The sequence below is a fragment of the Ptychodera flava genome, chromosome 19 (genome assembly GCF_041260155.1).
Source record: "Ptychodera flava strain L36383 chromosome 19, AS_Pfla_20210202, whole genome shotgun sequence".
Lineage (NCBI taxonomy): Eukaryota > Metazoa > Hemichordata > Enteropneusta > Ptychoderidae > Ptychodera > Ptychodera flava.
The window spans coordinates 2,564,784-2,585,332 of NC_091946.1; the positions used below are offsets into that span (position 1 = coordinate 2,564,784).

The 20,549-nt window shown below is 38.3% G+C and overlaps 1 protein-coding gene across 3 annotated transcripts in view; it reads left to right on the forward strand.

Moving 5' to 3' along the window:
• Positions 1–3,610: 3,610 nt before the first annotated feature.
• Positions 3,611–20,549, forward strand: part of LOC139118380 (glycogenin-1-like) — a 73,769-nt gene continuing 56,830 nt past the window's right edge. For all 3 annotated transcript variants that reach the window (XR_011548690.1, XM_070681676.1, XM_070681677.1), the window contains exon 1: positions 3,611–3,680. Coding sequence is in view for 2 of the 3 variants with exons in the window: in XM_070681676.1 (XP_070537777.1) it covers positions 3,614–3,680 (67 nt within the window). In the remaining variant the exon portion in view is untranslated. The remainder of the gene's footprint in view (positions 3,681–20,549) is intronic.

Here is a 20,549-nt window from a genome sequence, read left to right on the forward strand (position 1 = left end):
TTTAGCGCAGATGGAAATATCTATGTGTGGGACTGGCACGGTTCTTCTGGGCTTTTAATATCTTACCCGAAGCAGTTGACGGGTGTGCTGATAGAAGCTTAAGAAAGTCTCGTACTGCTCCTGAGTGGTCAAACCAAGTCTTGACAGTACGGATGTATGTTGTCGTATATCGGGAATTAGGCGACAAATGCGCTATACCGACCACTAAATTTGGCTAGAACTAGAAAATCGGGCGGCGGGAATTTTCTGACACGTGTATAGAGCTGACAATTTTCCGTACATAAGTGCGTGAATAAAGATGGCAGCTGCAGGACCAGGGTAACTGATTGTCCGGTAAAAGACTGACAATGTTCGGTACCACAAGTACGGGTATTTAAAGTTCGGCGATTAGAATTGCATTGAATGGGCTGCCGGGGACAGGTATGCCGGGAAAGAGGTTGAAAAGTCCCTAACAAAAAGTGCGTAGATAGGAATCGCTGTCAACGGGCGGCAGACCACAGGTGTGCCCGAAAAGTGTCGACATTTTTCGTACCAAAGAATGTGGATTGGAATGACTTTCAGCGGGCAGTTAGCAAAAGCTTTACCGAAAAAGGATTGACAATCTGCAGTACCCAAGGTCCCTGAAATTGAATGACTCTGAGCGGGCAGCTTACGATAAGTGCCCGGCAAACAGCTGACTATCTTCCGTACCTAAAGTGTGGGAATTTCAATGGTCATAAACAGGTAGGAGCCGACAAGTATGCAGCTGCAGTACTACCATCTCCCGCCATAAAGTAAATAAGACAAAAAATATACAAATTTTATTCTGCGTCCACATTTAGCGCAGATGGATATATCTTTACCTGAGAAACATCAATTTAAATTGATTTTCTTTTTTAAACGAAATTTACCTTCAATGCCAGCAAAAATTAAATGGCAGAAATGCCTATCGATGTGTAGAACTGGCTGGTTCATCGGGGATTTAATATCTTCCCGGAGGCAGTTGACGGCCGTGCTGATAGAAGCTTAAGAAAGTCTCGTACTCCTCCTGAGTGGTCAAATCAAGTCTTGACAGAACAAATGTATGTTGTCGTATATCGGGAATTAGGCGACAAATATGTTCGGTTAAAGTTTGGCAATACCGACCACTAAATTTGGCTAGAACTAGAAAGTCGGGCGGCGGGAATTTTCTGACACGTGTAAAGAGCTGACAATTTTCTGTACATAAGTGCGTGAATAAGAATGTCAGCAGCGGGGGACCAGGGTAACTTATTGTCCGGTAAAAACAGTGAAACTACATGTAGTAATCTTCGGTACCACAAATACGGGTATTTGAATGTTGGATGGCAGCGATTTGACAACAGATGTGCTGATTAAAGGGGCGACAAATTTCCCGTACTTAAAGTGCGACGATTGAAATAGCATTGAATAGGCTACCGGCCCGGGGACAGGGTTGCCGTGAAAGAGGTTGAAAATTTCCCGTACAAAAAAGCGCGAAGATAGGAATCGCTGTCAACGGGCAGCAGACCACAGGTGTGCCCGAAAAAGGGTCGACATTTTCCGTACCAAAGAATGTGGATTGGAATGGCTTTCAGCGGGCAGTTAGCGAAAGTTTTACCCGAAAAAGGATTGACAATCTGCCGTACCTAAGGTCCTTGAAATTGAATGACTCTGAGCGGGCAGCTTGCGATAAGTGCCCGGCAAACAGCTTACTATCTTCCGTACCTAAAGTGCGGGAATTTCAATGGTCATAAACAGGCAGAAGCCGACAAGTATGCCGCTGCAGTACTACCAATCTTCCGTCAGAAAAGTAAATAAAGACAAAAATATACAAATTTTATTTTGCGTCTACATTTAGCGCGGATGGAAATATTTTTACCATGCCAAACATCAATTAAGATTGATTTCCTTTTTTAAACTATATTTACCTTTTATTGATTCAGCAAAAATTAAATGGCAGAAATGCCTATCCATGTGTAGAACTGGCTGGTTCATCGGGGATTTAATATCTTCCCGGAGGCAGTTGACGGCCGTGCTGATAGAAGCTTAAGAAAGTCTCGTACTGCTCCTGAGTGGTCAAACCATGGATGTTTTTTACATCCATGGTCAAACCAAGTCTTGACAGAGCGGATGTCATGTATAAGGCTATGTTGTCGAGTATAGGGAATATGGCGACAAACGTGCTCAGTAAAGGCTTGGCAATAACGACCACTAATTTGGCTCGGACTAGAAAGTGCGACGGCGGGACTCGGTGACAGGTGTATCCGATGAAGAACAGACAATTTTCCGTACATAAGTGCGAGAATAAGAATGTCAGCGGCGGGACCATGGTAACTGATTGTCCGGTAAAAGACTGACAATGTTCGGTACCACAAAGACAGGTTTTTGATTGTCGGATGGCGGCGATTGGATAACAGATGTGCTAAAGGGCTACAAATTTCCCGAACTTAAATCGTGACGATTGGAGTTGCATTCAATGGGCTGCCGGGGACAGGTATGCCGGGAAAGAGGTTGAAAATTTCCCGTACAAAAAGCGCGTAGATAGTAATCGCTGTCAACGGGGAGGCGGGGAGTAACCGTGAACAAACTATAAAGAACACTGGCTGCAAAACTTCATGAAAATATCACAGTCCCCTTTGATCTATTCCGCTCTTGGACGATGCGCCCCATAGACGTGTGTACATATGCTTGAGAAAACCAAGTCAGGAATCCAAATGGCTATTTCCTATAGGGATTGTGCCACCATGTCATCTTCGACGTTCGATTTTCGCTCTTGGACTATGCGTCCCATATACGTAATATGGGACGCATAGTCCAAGAGCGGAATAGATCACAGGGGACTGTTGAAAATATGTTCTGCACAGGAATAGTGAGACTTCAAGTTCTAATCAACGAAGGCTTAAATCACCCTGCTATAGAATTCTCTCTCTCTCTCTCTCTCTCTCTCTCTCTCTCTCTCTCTGTAGGAGGACCATTCTACAGTAGGGCGATTACATACGTGTATTGATTTGAAGTCTCACCAGTCTTCAGTCAGTGATCTATATTTGTCATTGACATAATTTAGGTCTACTTCTTCGTTGTCTTTTTATCGCGTTTCTTGTCTGTATGTTAATTGTCCACTGATTGTCTATTTGTTTTGTTTGTTTTTGTTTACTTTTATCGTTAACCTTTTAATAGGCCTAATAGTCCCCTGTACTACCATTAGGCAGTTACTTTTTGGCTCAGCTTTTTGGTTCGAGCTTACACCCCTTTATTTCTACTGAAGTCGTTTATGCATATCCACGCTTGTAAATGTGCTCTGCTATAGTGAGAAAGAACGATATAGGCCTACCATAGTTTTGTTTTTGCAGTCAATGCAAGAGAGCAAATATACATGTAAAAAGTTGTTCTTTTATTTCCTCCTCGCGGATTGGTTTTGACCTTCAGGCGCACAATGTAAGCTGCAAACCATTTCCGCATTTCCATTTCAACATAAAAAAACGCCGTCTAACATCGACTGCAATCTTTGAACTGAAAGGCTACATGGAAAAAGTAATCTTTACTACAGACAACTGGCATGGCAGACATGTGGTTGTCCGACGTTTGAACTCGTCTGTCAGACTATCCCATCACCTCTCTGTTATGTGGACTGGGCATGCGCTATTCATTACATGGTAATCTGTGTCTCTGTTCACGCCGGTTCAAGATGGCAGCCAGCCAAGGTAAGAAGCTGAACATATTTAAGGTTTTATAACGCTCTCTCGACATATATGCAGAAATGAGTGACGGTATGGCCCTATTCAATATATTCTAATGTTAACGATATCAATATTGGAGATTCCCTGACTTGAAATACAAATTCCACTCAATTTGTGCCACGTTAGTATGAGCGTGAGTGTGTGTCAGTGAAGAGCTTCACTGAAAGATTGTACAAAGCAAACATAGTACATGTCACATTTTACTCTTAAACTTTGCCATGCAAGAAGCATTAGAAGGGTTTGACACCCTTGAAACAGTTGGGAAATTATGTCCGATCTAATGCCTTTTGGGAAGTGACTGAAATGAGCGCAACGAGGATTTCGAGCGAGTAGCATCGGTAGTTGGATATTGATAGTCAGTTTTGCAAGTAGAATGCAGTGCCGAGAATTATATTATATACACTGCAGCAGAGTTCCGTGACAAACAAGCATGCATCTTTAACAAACACGAAGAACAAAACACATGACAACCACGAAGTGAAAGTGTCAGACATGGTAATAGTAGTACGGAAAGCTTTGCATTGTATCGGGTTGACTGCAATTCACACGTACGCTTACACGAGTCGCTGGTGAGTTCAGTGACCTATTGGTGACCTTGGCTATACATATGCTAATTTTGTGTAAGTCTGCCCTCTCGTTTCGAATGCTGTGGTCACAGGTGCTGGGAGTATTAAACTGCATTGGACACTCCATGTGCCTCTGGCGGTGTTATGACCCTGGTTTCCACATGGAGGTCAAATGTTTTTTAACATCAATGAAATGGTTTCCATTTCGTTCGGTCCTGCAACTTGAAGTTTAACATGATTATGGCTGTTCTCTAACACCACATCGAGTTTTGAAGTAAAAACTTTTCTGAGCTACATATAATATCATTCCCTTCACCTGTTCCTTACATGTGTCCAAGAGTCTTAGAGAGGTCCACTATCATGCAGTTTGCCAGTTATTGGTGCTTTAAAGCCCCAATAGCTGCGAATTTTATGCATTATTTTTATGATTTTATTTTCAAACCACATTTGGTTTGTGTTAATGTGCTAACTGGAGGACTTGGATAGAAATATCACTGCTCGCAGATTTTGACCATGCCTACGTGTTTTAACGGGTTAAATAATAAACGGGTGCCGCACTCATAAAATGGCGTCCCCACAGAAAAGTACAAAAAGCAGTATTTCCTGTACATACATGTTGTGATCATAAAAGGAACAAGCATGATGCCATTTACTTGAATGCACAGCACACGGTGGTCAACATTTTGTTGTAGTAATCTTTATTTTCTTTGTCACATGATTAGTTTTTGAAAATGGCGGGAAATCTAAAATGATGTTAAAACGTTTGAATTTACATGCCACTTTCGACACTTATGACAGTGTTATACACTTATTCAGTCTTTAATGGGTCTTATTCAAAGAGAACTCTTAGAAAACGGGGATATTTTGAGATCAGTTTATTGCACATTTGCAGTTATTGGCACTTTAACATATCAAAGTGTTTGTCTTGTACCTGCATGGAGGTAATAACATGTACTGCAGTTCTACTTCAGCAATTTGGACTATGTGAGTTTCAGCGAAAAAATGCATGCTTCTCCACATTCATTCCTTTCACACAGTGTAACCTTTAAGGTAGTGACTCAGGTTCATGGACACGTATTTTCAATCCGCATTTTCACTTAGAAGAAGTGGTCACACACCCGACATGTGATACTTTTTTTATCTGCTCGGTCACCGAAGAGTTCAGAAAATTTGTTAGTTTTTCAAAAACAGTGCGCATACAGTTGTTTTACTCAAAACATGTGTTTTTTAGTTTTTTACTCAAAAAAGTGTAAGTACAAACTCCAATTGGCCTTGGTGATATGTTTACGGCAATCGACAGCTAGGTATACTGGGCAAAAAACAGTGTCCCAGATTTTTGAAATTCGCTTTTGTTTTCGCACAATGAGCCTTCAAAGTGTCAACTTGACGATTTTTGCATAAATTATCGGCCTTTGTTCACGTTTGTCACGATATCTTCACTTCCAGGCCTTTTATCAGAAATCTGAGACACGGTCTTTCAGATATATTCATTCACTGTCCACAGGTGAAAAATCAGGCTAATCTGTCCAGGCGCCGCCGACTTATACTTATTTGAATAATGTACGCACTGCCAAAAACGGAACTGAGAAAATCGACGATTTGTGTAAACGACCTATGCATCACACATTGTGGCCAAGAAGTCCGACTCGCGCACTATTTTCTGCGAATTTTATTACACGAAGGACTAAGTTGAAATATTAAGCGTCAGTTTTGGGAATTTAGAACATGTTTGGGATTGCAGATTGTGTGAAAATAGAAAGAAATTATACACTGAACTGGCAAATGCTTAGTGCCAGCAGTGGGTGGTATTTACACAACAAACACAGAAGGGTAATTAGCGATTTAATCCATTTTTCGAACGTTTAACTAGTAGATTAACTGTATACTGTTGTCTCAACGGTTACAATCTGGTTACCAGAGTTCACGGTCAAGATGAAGATGTCGAAACTTGTGTAAAATAGTCTATCGGATCGAGACCTGTGTGCTGTCGTCGCGCGATCGCGTCAGGCATTCACTTGTTCTTGACTCAAGTTGTCTACTTCCTGTCTCGCGATCGGCAAATTGCATGTTCTTTGTGAAAAGTGATTGTCAAGTTCATGTTAACGCCGACATCTGTGCGAACGGGATGTCCGTCAGTTACTAGTTTTCCTACCTCAAGATGAGACGAACACATGTAACTCTTGACAACATAAAATGTCTAGATCTGTTGAAAAAATGTATTTTCTTAGCTTTTGCACCGCGCTGCAAACTTGTCGCCCTTCGTTACGACGGGAGAGATTGACTCGTGTTATTTTTTCAAACTTTATATATGTGTGTTCTTGTACCGATTTTATCAAACTAATACTCACGCCGTAGCGTAGAACAGTGCAGGCTATCATCGACAGCGTGTTCCGAGAGACAGAATATCGATTAGTCTACAGTGGCGTCACTCGACTTGTGCAATACCAGCGCACGCATAATTATTTCAGAGATTTTTTCTTTTAATCAAACTTTTGATGACTGACCATATTTTGTCACCAATTCTTTATTCATCGTAAGTAGAAATTCTATGCACCGCTAATCTCACCACTGTATAACATAACTAATGCTGACCGGACAGATCGTTGTCTGGTCTGTCACTGATGCTGATGGGTCGTCGTATGCAGTGCCTTTCAGACACTTATTGATGTTCTGCAAAGCATGAATACAAAATCCTTGCTAACATTTTCTGAGTATATGTTTGCCTTGCGTGAAATCAACCTCATATAGCAAAAATTGCTAGTTTCAGCACTTCAAGAAGTTGAGCCGGGTTTGTTTTACGTTCAGTCACAGATCAGCTAGCAGCTGTGGAGTCTGCGGGTAATGGACAAGTTCAGACAACACAAGAATCATTTGTGAACTCTCGCAATCCACGTGTACTTTGACGTAATTTAATTTTTGGGTTATATTTAAAGAAAGAAAAGGCATGAAATAAAAAAAATATTAGCATTTCGTTTTGAAAAATTAGCAGATCGGTGAACTTGCTCTTGTGAATCTGCATTATGTGTGTATGTCGCGTTGTCAGGTATGGTGTTGCTCAAGGTTTCTGTAATCGGGAGACAAAAAGGCTGCACGATAGAAAGATGAAACGATACGATGAATATGATACTAACACCAAGCATGTACAGCCAATTATCGCAACTAAGAGAAGTTTCATCTCCCTCAGGCTAATTTCAAGACTCGGGTACACAATCAGCGTAGCCTACTATGTTCGAAAAGCAGCGTGTCAAATACTTTCATTGTTGTTGAACTGAGCACGTCTCCGTTAACGACTGCGTCCTCAGCCAAATATGACTCTCCACTACGTTCTTGATCGCTGTTACAGTGCAGTATGAGCCAAAGTTGGACTGTTTTACATTTAAAAAGACCTTTGCGCATGTTGCCGTCTTTTTTCAGGTTCGCTTTTGTGGCCCTCGCTTGTTTTTTCGACGGTACTGAGCGCCGGCTTTGGTCTGCTGGACGTGTTTGCGGTACCGATACCTGCTGAGTTCAGAACGCTGAGCATAGCGTTGAAGAGAGCGCATGCGCACTATACCGCCAAGCCTATACATAATCTCTGCGTGTTTATCAAAGATATCGTCGTCTGTAATCGGCACGCGGTGTAGCTGATAGTTTGCTATATTTTAGTAATATTTCAGGAATTTCCCGGTACGATGTGACCCAACACTTTTCGCCAAAAGAAAGGCCACGTGTCAGGGGTTCGAAATTTGAAATAAAAATATTGCTAAAATTGACCTTTGAACCTGTGTAACCTTTAACGTGTAATATACGAACGATAGTTCAATATCAGCTGAGATTGGAAACTGCCCAAGTAATTGAAGTGACAAGATTTGGCCAAATCTGATGGAAATCATATGCAAAGATAGCGACCAGATGTTTCCACCGTAGCTTGTTCTATGTTGTTCTTAGATCTGATAATGAAGTGACTATCAGCTGATGAAAACAGCTAAGAACAAGTAAAGATGGAAAGGTGTACATCTGATTTTAATCAGATTGGATTCATTCATGATTTGCCTTGTTTAAAGACGTTTCATGATATCAATAGATTTAGTTGATGTTCTTCAAAGAGAGTGCTCATGGTTGTTCTGTAAACTTGCTTAAGGGAGTGACTATAGTTGATAATTTAAGTGGAGGCTTGGAGTAATTCATGGCAGAAACATTTTAAACTAATGCCTCAACAGAAGCTGTTCCTTTACTCTAAAGTCATAGAAAAGCAGTGAGAAATTTTTCTCATTTAACCTTTGTGAGAGTTGTTTCCGATTTACATGTAAAACAGTTTGCCCATTTTATGGCAGGTCAAAGTTCAAAAGTTCAGAGTTCAAACTTTGTGCAAATTACACACACTTTGCATTGCATTTAGTGATTGCATACACCATGACCAAACTTAATGTTTAAAGGCCTGAACCTCTATATATAATATATATGTGTAATTCAGGTGTGTTAATGGAAAGTCAGGCCTGCATGGATTAACCTTTGCTAGAATGATAAAGATATGGCTTAGAAGAGATTTAGCCTTGTAGCAACCTCATCATCATTGCAAAAGTTTGGATTAATTCGTAGAACAGATTTATGTATCATTTATTCCTCTTTTGTACAACTTATTACAAGCTGATTCATTCCTAGTAAGTATGGTATGTATTGCAAATTTTATGGTGGTGTTTGAGTTGACCAACCACTTACCGTACTTTACTAAAGTGATATTCCTTCATTCATGGTACAGTACAGGTTAATACTCTGGAATACATTGACACACTAGAATACATGATAATGCTGCTTTCAATACCTGAAGTGTGTAGCAATGGGAAGTATCAGTATTTTTCAAAGATTAAATGACCAACATTACATCATATTTCTCATATTTCAACCTCCAGCAAATATGTAGCATAAGATAGTTGTCCTTCAAACTAAATAACTGACAGTCCCTTGGATAGAATATGGTCTGTGAATCATTGTGACATTTATAAAACAGTAAAACATTTTAAAGAAAGTACATATATTATACGAATGGTAGAGATACTTTGAAGTATTTACAGTCTTTTGTAATGGTTTCTACAAAGTTATAGATGTGTACTTTTGTAATGGTTTCTACAAAGTTATAGATGTGTACTTTTGTAATGGTTTCTACAAAGTTATAGATGTGTACCTTAAATGAACCCTTAAATTAGAAGGATGGAGATAGTGATCAACTGACAAATAAATATGTGCTCCAAAACATCTTGTCCATTTATAGGAAGATTACAATGACTAGATACATTTATGATAACATTAACATCTATCTGATTAAAATCAGATGTAGAATATGGCGACGTCTTCTTATGCGTAAGCGGTATCCTCTCGCCGTCGCTGTCGCACTACGAGGCGACAGCGAGAGAATACCGTGAAACATTAAGAAGAAGTCGCTGTACTCTACATCTGATTTTAATCAGATTGAATTAACATCAGATGTAGAGTACGGCGACGTCTTCTTATGCGTACGCGGTATTCTCTCGCTGTCGCTGTCGCACTACTATTTTAATCAGATTGAATTAACATCAGATAGTACACCAACCTCGGCAACGGATTCATATTTGAGTCCAATCACTCTGCCAATGCTATGAAAGTAGAAATAATCGTTGTTTGAAGAAACAAAACAAAACAAAGCAAAGCCATCATAGAAAGTGGGTCAACGATTCATGATTTAGGAGGCTATTACCGATTAGCCTTTAATAGCAAACTTTTGATGATACTTTATGTTATGTCTATACAAGTTATTTAGTACTAGCAACTCACATCCACCAGTCCCATCTGAGTTTGAAACTAGGATGAGATATCAGACTAATCTAAGAGGCTTCCGGTAAATTATTGAAATTACTTGCTTTCACTTCTCTTCTACACTCAGCACTGTTTAGAATGGTGTTATATGAATTGAGTGGTTCAAAGTATGTATCTTAGTTTCAACAGCTTCCCTGGAGTGGATGGCTTTCCTTGCACACTCAGTACAGACAGATTGGATGAATATTGTGTCGGTGATGACATACCAGCACCAATATCTGTCCTTTAATCTTGCAACATGTCGTTCATTTGGAAGAACCAGAACATGAAATGACCTTCATTCAATTAAAGACGTTGCAACATAGAGTTGAAACCCTTTCACAAGCTCTGAAAGCAAATGAAATCCCTATGATGTCTGTAATACAGTGAAACCTCTCTATACTGAACCCTGTCTAAATTAAACCCTTTTCCCATTCCAATAGAACTCTATGTTCAAAGGACCTCTGTAAACCAAACATCTCTCCATGCAATTTTCTCAGTCCCTGAATGGTTCAGTTTAGAAAGGTTTTACTGTATATACTGTTCTACCAAACCAATCTATAAACTTTATCATCAGTTTCTTTAACAAAAGAACAGACAGCTACAATAATACCTTATTCTCCCAGACCACATTTAGGACTGAGCTCTATGTTATTACAAGTACACACTCAAATGTAATGATGCCATTGTATTGAGTGTTTAGCGGTACATGAGTACATTGCATTATCTACAGCAAAGTACTGTAGATACTGCGTGTCATTTTGTAGTACATGTATCATGGTTTTAACAGTATCGTAATCCACTGTGATTTTGAAAAGAGTCATACTGTATGCAACAGCTGTATCTCAGATATTTTGAATATTCTGTCCTTTGCAAGAAATCTAGGTACCATGAGTCTGTAGATGATATTAAGGGTATGCTTGTAATATCAGTCGTACAGAATCTTTTCAATAACTACAGCTGCAATTGAATTCACACTAAACATTTCAACTTTCACATTGAGTAACATCTGGGATAAGTTCACAGTGTTTGCTCGATGTCAGACAAAAAATTAAGATTTTTTTCAGTCATAATCTAACTGTAATTAATACTATGGAATCCCTTGGTAACCTCCATTACATGATAATATTCTCACTTCTGTACTGGTATTGTTACAGTGTAAATGTGTAATCAGTATTACTTGTATGTGCCCAGTGAAAAAAACCGTTACTTTATTTCTTCAAGTACAAAGTAGTTATGTGACAGGCTTGGTGGGATAAATGTTAATTCTGTTTAAACATGTTGGATAAAAGATGCTAATCTAAACCCAATATTTCATTGACATGTCAAAATATATTCTTGTTGAATGTACATAATAAAAATATCAAGATTCATAAACTGATTGAAGGTATATTTTAATTTTATATGTGATATTCTGATTTTACAGAACTTTTTGAAAGAGAATTTTTGTTCCAAAAATGATTGATATAGCAAAGTAAATATAGAGGACATGGAATGATTACTTTGTCTGGGCATAGAATTTGAAATTTTGCATTTGCTTGGCATATTTTAGTACATACTCACACATACATAGCAATGCCAGTACTGGTACAGTAACGATGAAAGATAGTTTCCTTGACTTTACCATTTCGTGTTTAACGCAGGAAAGCAACAGTAAACATGACATTTTAACTTTCACATCATGAAATGGAAATGTAGCAGTGTGCTGTATTCTTCATAAAAAAGTCGTATATAAAATTAAACATTACAGCAGTCATGTGATGTGTATAATGTTACTGTAGATTATTTGTAATTTCCTCATCATTCATGGATTGTTTTTTCTTTACCTTGGTAAGCATTTGTCCAAACATTTAAATAACGCTCATAAATAATTATTGAAAAATGTGCAAAAATAGAATATAAAATTTTAAAATAATAAAGTAGTAATAATTAAAAGTTGTTAAGTATGTAGCAATGTTTTGACTGTAGCTTTGATCTGTACTCTGGTATATACCGGTATGTGCGGATGAAGACCATCATAACAGAGCTCTCTTGGTTGAAAGTAAAATTGAAATGCTATGAAAAGTCCAAAAATAGACAACATGACATAATGATAAACTACATCATGTAACGAAACAAATGCTCATACAGTATGTTATTTTATTGAGTGCATGTCATTCGTAAAGGTTACAAGATAGTGTAACTGTGTGATCGGATGGTGTGATCCTTCCTAATATTATTCAATTCTTGGCAGTATTCCAGAAACTTGTCTGGTGCAACTTTCGTAGACATCTGAGCTGTTGCCTGCCCCGGTCACAGGGTCAAAAGGTCATACTAAGCCCTTTGTCCATTTCAATGGATTGTCAGTGCAATAAAGTACGGCCAGACAACAAGCTAAAGCAGACAGTTTCACAAATACAACAGGCCATGTCTTTCTTCTCTCGGCGTACATTATGTATATCAAAACAGATTTTGTTTGTTTCAACAAACATTTCTCCTTGCTGCTTGAAACAAGTTGATTTTCACTTCTTGTATTTTGAGTACATGGATGTCATTACTGCTGTGATTTTGTTGATTTCGTATTGAATGGCTTGACCTAGATCATTTGTTTGCCTATTGTGAACAATGTAACCAGATATGAACTGAATTGCCTCGCGTGCACATTTTGTAAAGTACTTCTTGGGGTATTGGCTTTTATGACATTACATTGTTTTTATTCCCGAAATTAATCCAATCTATCTAAATTTGACATTATCCCCACTGTATTACGCAATGAAAAAAAAGAAAAGAAACCATTTGAAAAATTATGATCCAACAATATCTGTCGATGCAAGTGCAAATGGCTGAGCAGGCTCTTAACTGGCAGAGGTCGCGTTTGCGTATAAATTCTGCATATTTCACATATAATTGCCATGTAGAACGAGTTGACCTACTTCACAGTATCTCAATGCGCCCAAAAACGATACAATCATCTGTGCCGCGCCGTGTAGCAGCAAAATGAGTTCGTGACCTTTGAAGTACGCGTTTCAAAAAATAAATACCCATGGGAACCTGCTCACCACGCCACGCAACTCATGTACAGCTGACTATGGTGCACTTGTCAGGCGATGGTCGATGATTCTGGTTATTGCCTATATTGTCAAGTTCAATGCCTAATTTACGGAAACACGAACTCTGTCTAGTGTATTCGAAGCTCTGCGTACAGGTTGTGCACACGGCCTCTACCACGTGCTGTCCTGTGGACAGTGTGGTACAAGCCGTCGGCTACCACCGTACCGCCGGGAAACGCAGACCTATTGTACGCAGGAGCATGGCAGGAGCTAGCCTACTGCTCCTGATTTAACATCAATGCCAACATGGAAATCTCATAAAAATTTGTCATTGTTGGTTCTGTAGCTAATACAATCTTGAAAAGCAACTTAAAAGACACAGACTGTCAATACGTCGCCATAATATTATGCTGATCTCAGCGGAACCATGCCGGAATATAAATTCGCTGACACACACACAAGATTGAAAAGTGTCACTCTACATCTCATTCTCAGAGAAAAATGCATTGATCAAATATTATGACGCTAACCTTCGATAATCTAGCTTTTGGTTCGCTATGTCCAGAGTAACCCACACGATTCTTAAAGTCAAACGTCGACACGACGACATCAACAGTCAAAACTCAAGATTAGCGATCAGCGCGGCCGAGTGACTGAATTCAGAAATCACTTTGTGTAAAATGTTTTAGTGCAGCAGTACATGAAGTAGGTCATGGCCTTGGACTCTGTGCACGAACCTGATTGGACACTTCAATACCTTTGACCCAAAGTTATTATTCATCAGCACTTCCATGCCATGAGGCTAGGTAGAGAACGTATTACGTACGCAGTGTACGCTGTGTGTTAGGAACGCACACAGGGAATGCACAGCGTACACTGCGTACGTACGCAGGGCTAGCGAGAGAGTTGCCGACATCGACGGTTATTTACGAAAAAAGAATAAAAGACTGGCATTTTTGGAAGCGATCGAGTAGCTGCGGTAGGCAGGGATACGACTTGGGCCCAAGAACGCTGAATTTCGGCAGTAATTTGGCTTTTTACGTCAAGTCCAAAAATGGATTTGAAGTCACCAACTCTACGTACGGGTCTTTGCAGGGCTGTGGTGAGCGGGGCTATTAATAGCTGTAGCGGAACACACAGCATCGTACGCAGGGCTAAGAACGTATGTACTCATTTCTGGCGATCGAGCAGCGAGGGAAACAATCAATTACCAAGGATGAAGCTAATTTGCTAAACGATATTTTATCTTGAATAGTGAGTTGAATGAGTAATAAAATATCATATTTTTAATGTTCAATACGAGGTTGAAACACGGAGGGACCGTGGTTGAAACCAGAGCTATCCAGCTGTAGCCAACCTGGACAAGCACATTTCACAGCGCCCTCAAACAGTCGATTGTTTTCACTTGTCATACGCGGCGTAACAGAAAAATTAAAACTTTCATAACTTCATTAATATCCAAGCCACGCCCACCAAACCTTTTCAGTTCTAGCCATTTGAATTCTGAAGATGTCTACCAAATTTGACTGAAATACGTTCAGCCGTTTTTGAGAAAATGGACCAACAGACAGACAGACAGATTCACAGACACACAGACACACAGACGGACAGACAGACAGACATCGCTGCGACATAACCTCGCTGCGCGCATGCGCACGCGATGTAAAAAGGAAACTGCATATTGCCTGTAAAGAGGGCCAGTGAATTTTATAATATTTTTGCAAATTCACTTACAATTTCCTCACATACATGTAGACTCATGTAACACAACATATATTGTTGACCCACACATGTTAGGATGCTACTGGAAAACTCTGTTTTGTTTTTAATGACCCCCTGAGATATTAAAAGTAAAAAAGAACTATTGTTGAGTTTGTTATAGAGTGATTGCTTTTCATTACTTCATTGGCATCTGTGCTTAGCAGTCTCTTATCATTTGTAGCTGTGATCTATCAAAATTTTTCTGTCCCAGCAACGAATGCAATTCATAACGTAGGGGCATGACCTCTGACATTTGTGATGATTCTTCATTCCCAGCATGCTTAGAGTGTGAAAACACCAGAGCTAAGATCCATTTGTTTATCACTCAACCAACTAATGCGCGCTGGTTATTTCCTCACACAACATGTTTTGCATGTTTGAGTATCAATTCAGATGCTGGGATGCAGATAAAGTAACAATAACAGTGTAGATTAGATTAGAACAATAAGGAGAGTACTCGGTTTGTTGTTGTTGTTTGCATTACCATTTATGGTTTTCTGATATTAAGAAATCACAATGTACATGTAATCATTATGTCGAGTAAGATTATTGGACTATCTTTGGAGCAAGGAAAATAAAACTGACATCACTTTTGATATTTTTTTCACAATATCTGATGTCGATGTCTGTGAATGAAAAGAGATGTTTTTCTTGTATGCCATAACTCTGGATTAATATTGGAATGTTTCAAAACCAGCCATAAATGTTTTAACAGTCCTTTTGCCTTGTCTTGGAATACAGTAACGTGTTGTTGTACTAGTTGATTGTAACTGATTTTCTTATTGTGAAATTTAAAGTAACTGGACATTGCTATATGTTAATTGTGTTTTCCTTTGACATATGCAAGCCACTGGCATTTTCTAAGTTTAGTCTCCAGTCCAAGATAAGGTGAATTTATTCATTGACACCGACAAAGAACTTCACATTCAAAAGTTCCATATTGATAATTTGAAACAAAGACAGTCTTACTGTTCTACTGTCTATCTTAAATTGATTGAAATTCTAATCCAAAAGACAGTTGTTATCTAAGGAATTCAAAATTTCTATTTTGATGCTAAGATTGTCAATATCTGTCAGTCAATGTCAGGATAGTGGCAGGAAATATATTCACTGAAGAAAATATATCATGGATCAACAGTCTGAATGTCCCAATTTTTCATGTCCTGCGTTCTCATAGATTTGATCCTTCTAGTTCACATAGATGATGGAGGTATACATGTAAGATTATTTCAACCTTCTTTAGCCTTGAGTGAGAACTGTTTGGATGATTGCTCATGCTATCTGGGAGGAATGCTCATGGTCAGACTGAAAACCCAACACAGCATTAGAGGTTTTTGAAAATATATCAAGTTTGGTTGTAAAGCAAACACAGATTAGCCATCTGCCAATAGATACAAATCTTGAAATTTAAACTGTTTTGCAAAAGTAACATATAACAATTCATGAAAGTACTTTTTGTGATGAATAATAATTAGGTCATCTGATTCTGATAGGCAACTGACATTTTTGAGATTCCATGAATAATTGGGTAGTTATAAGCTATCATTCCACATACAGGTCTAGTGTTTGCTGTAACCATATGGTAAATCTGTATGGCAATATTTCACATACCACCCAGCATACATGTGCACCAGTAACTACACTCTGTATTGCCAGTCTTATTTCAAAGCAGTGGAGAAGTCCCAAGTTACTGAACACAGCTCTTTGTATTCTGTACTTTGCTGAAGCCTTGAATGAATAAGTTGTTCATGGCATCTTCAGCTGTTGTAACACGACACATTACGCATTCAGTGGTACCATAGTGGTAGCCACAGTAGCCATGGCATGTGCATGACATTCTAATGTTCTGTTACCACTATCCATTTACGGCAAGTTATTCATAGTCAATATGAGATAGACCACTGCAGTTCCATTGTTTTGTTATTACCCAAATTAAAATGCTTCAGTAGTTCAGGTGTGATTTCGATATGACAAAATAAACAAAAATGAAACAAACAAAATAGCAGTAAGTTATTTATAACATCATTAAATACTGTATTAAATGTCTAAATAAAAGAAGTAACATGCTATAGAATTTATTTCAATTGAGAAGTTATAAAGAATATTCAACTATATAACAACTTAAAGCACAAATTTTGATAAATTAGCATGTCGCATATTAACAGTGCATATAAAGCAACAATGGTCATTAGGCCATGCTGCCTAGTATGTATCTAGTACTTGCCCATATCTACTTGCCCTGTACATTTTTGCGTGATAACCCCTCACAGCTGCAGCTCTTCCTCCACTACACTGCTACTGTACTCTTCTGTGTCCTAGTGCGCCCTCAGTGGTCAATCTGCACAATCGTTTCTGTGCTATGCAAAATTTGAGTACCTTTCCTTTGTCAGCATGCTATGCTAAGAGACTCTCAAGGATAGACCTAGTATACAGCCAAAGAAAGGCTGTAAAATTGCTATGAATTTACTTTAATCTAATGTTTTCCCCTCCATGTGATCAGAGTTAATTGGACCAACAGTTACAGCTAATGCTTTCAAATTAGTCGGTTCTAAAGCATAAGTGGCATGAAATGGTCTACATGTAACAGTACAGAGTACACGTTATGGTATTATTCAAGTGTTGACTCATAGTTGCTCTCAGCATTGACTTCTTTTTCTCATCAAAACTGTGGACAAATTTGATGGGGTACAATGCCACAGCCAGGAGCCCTCCGCTTGCTGAAACTTTTCATAAATGCTTTCATCAGTATTTCAGAAACTGTTGATCCTGTAGACAGGAAAGTCAGATAAAAGCTTTTCATATCATAAGAGAGCTGAGCCCCCATAAGTTTGCAAAAAGAAAGATTGGAAATATAATTTCAATTGAAAGTGACAGTTCACTATTCATAGTAGATGTGGTTTTCTGATCAAAATATTTGTTTTAGATACTCTCTTTCATCACAGGTGTTGATGGCCTTGATGGCTATGTGTACGGCAGCATGCTTAGCCCAGTATAAATGCATCTGGATGGTAACCTACCCTTTACAAAAAATCATGACAGTTGTTATTGGAAGATGTTATATATTTCACCCCAAACAAAAATATTGCTGCATGGTATTTTAAAGTTTATAACTTTATCACAAATCTTGATCAAACAAAGTGAAAAATATTGCAGCTTGGGCCATAACGCTTGATGATGCCTTCACAAGCATTGTGGGCTTAGAATGGGACAATTACATGTACCGGTATGTGAGCAGGAAAAAAAATGTTATTGTCCTATAGTGATGCATGTGTATCAGTGAGCTGTTGCAGCCACCTTTGGCAGCCTACTGAGCAAGTTATTACAAGTTTGTGGGAGTCGTTGAACTCTAACCATTTCTTTAACACCATGTGATGTGCGTTTTTAATGCATATTTGATCATAAGCATCTAGTCTTCCTAATGATAGAGCTTTCGTTTGTGTCAAAAAGTGATCACTATAAGATCAAGTATACCATAATAAAACATATTCAGCACATTTAAATGCCAAAATTTTAATACATGAAGGCACTGAGTAATTCATACAAATTTTATATTACAATTTATGATCCACTCTTACACTAATCAGTTCTCTCGACTAGTGCAAAATGGAGGATATGATTTCTGAGAGTGAGTAAATGCATGGTACACTTTGATGCATTTTGTGAGGTGAATAGTGACTGCTATACCGGCAACAAGACAGTTTACTTTAAAAAACATAGAAGGTAATACTTATGAGAATTGACTCACTCATGATGGAGGGGAAAATGTCAGATTGACAAAAGATGCACACCAGAGTTAGCCTTCACACAATCAGAGGAGGAAAGAACTTATTAAAAAAATTACACCTCATGAGGGTGCTAGACATACATCAATTTCATCTTCAGTATGTGTTTCTGACAGCCACTGTCCCTCTACAAGGTCATCCCGATCTAAACAGTAATCCTCTTGTATATCCCTTGCTTTTATTTTATTGTGTGAGGCATTTATTTAGATTTAATTTATCAACAAGAAGATAGAATATGAAATGTGATGGTATGTATTTTTTACTCAATATCAGAAGGGAATTGATCAGTTATGTGATTAGTAGATGCCACTGTAACGTCTACTGTAGTGTAGTACATGAATATATGGAGACATGTTCTCTGTATGTGTATGGTATGTGAACTGCAAAACATCTTGAGAACCATTGTATATCAGAAAATCATGAGAACCACTCTATACTTGGTATGCAGATGCATTGCAGATTCAAAATGCAATATCTTCGAACGAACTTGTTAACATGAAAAGCATGTAAGTGAATGTAAATTGTCATAAATCAAAGCTACAGAAAAATCTGGTATATGACTCAGCCTAGTTTTTCAGGTCTTAAGGAATTTCATAAACCATGAGAGATTACAATTAATAGAACCTTCATGGTGCAAACAGTAGGGAGAAGTAAGTTCCTAATTGAAAATTGTTTTGAAAAGTTTTATGAAAAGAGAAAAAATAAACTTACTGCACCTATTGTGGACATAAATAGGAAATATTCAAGCCTGCACAAGTTAAGTATGTGGGTTGTGTATATACCATTACAAGAAATACTGGCATGACTGAAAATTTGAAATGTCAAGGGTACTCTTCTACCACATACTGATAATGTCATTATCAGCTATAAGTTACAAGTTTTATCTGTCTACTTTAAGCAAAAAATTCCTTCATCATTTGATGATATTTATCAAACAACTGATGAAACTTTTTTGCCACTCCAACAAACACAAGTCAAGCTCGCCAATAGAGGGCAGTGTGTATAGGCAAGGCAAAAAATTGCCAGCACTTATGTTACTGATATTGCATCCATGTTATCAACTACTAGAATATCGTTTTACATCACTTTTAACTTTTGAGAGTCCCTGGGACTCCTGGTGTTAGAAAATGGGAGTCCTACATCAAAATATGGGGGTCCCAATTTATTTCACAAAAATGTTTTATAGTTTATCAATGCCATGGTCTTCACTGTGTTCAATTAGTATTAAAACACACAGCAAATAGTTGCATATTTCTTAAAATAATTCCTACATGAAAATTCTAGTTCATACTGAGGGCCCTCATTGATCAATTCAAAGAACATTATTCATGATATTATCTCATAACTTTAATGACAAGTTCACAACGTGAAATTTGAACAAATATTCAAATTTGTCAAATTGACAAGAAGGTAAGTAATTTCATACTCTGAAATGGCATACACCTAGCAAGTCCAGTAGGTTTGAGTTCACACTCTGCCAGCAGCTCCTTCAGCAAATAACCTACAGTAGCAGTGTTCATGAAGTCAAAATCATCTATGATGGGCCAACCAGTTTGATGAACATTAGTCTATTAAGCCTTTGAGGATTGAGTCTATTTCGTGCCCTCTGTTTGATGGCATTTTGTACTGAAAATTAAGCCCCTTTCACATGGGCAGAGGACACTGGTATGACAAGAGCAATTTTAGCAAGAATGGCAAAATCAGGATACTCCTCTGTAAAATCAGTTAGCAACAGCTTGATATACATATCAAAATTCAGTGCCTCCCTATGAGATCTTGTGAAGTGTTTGTAAACAAGGAAGTGTGCCTAGCTCTATCAGCATCAATACCTGGTGTATTGTTATAATGAATCAACAGTTGATCAAGCTGGTTGACCCCATACATGTA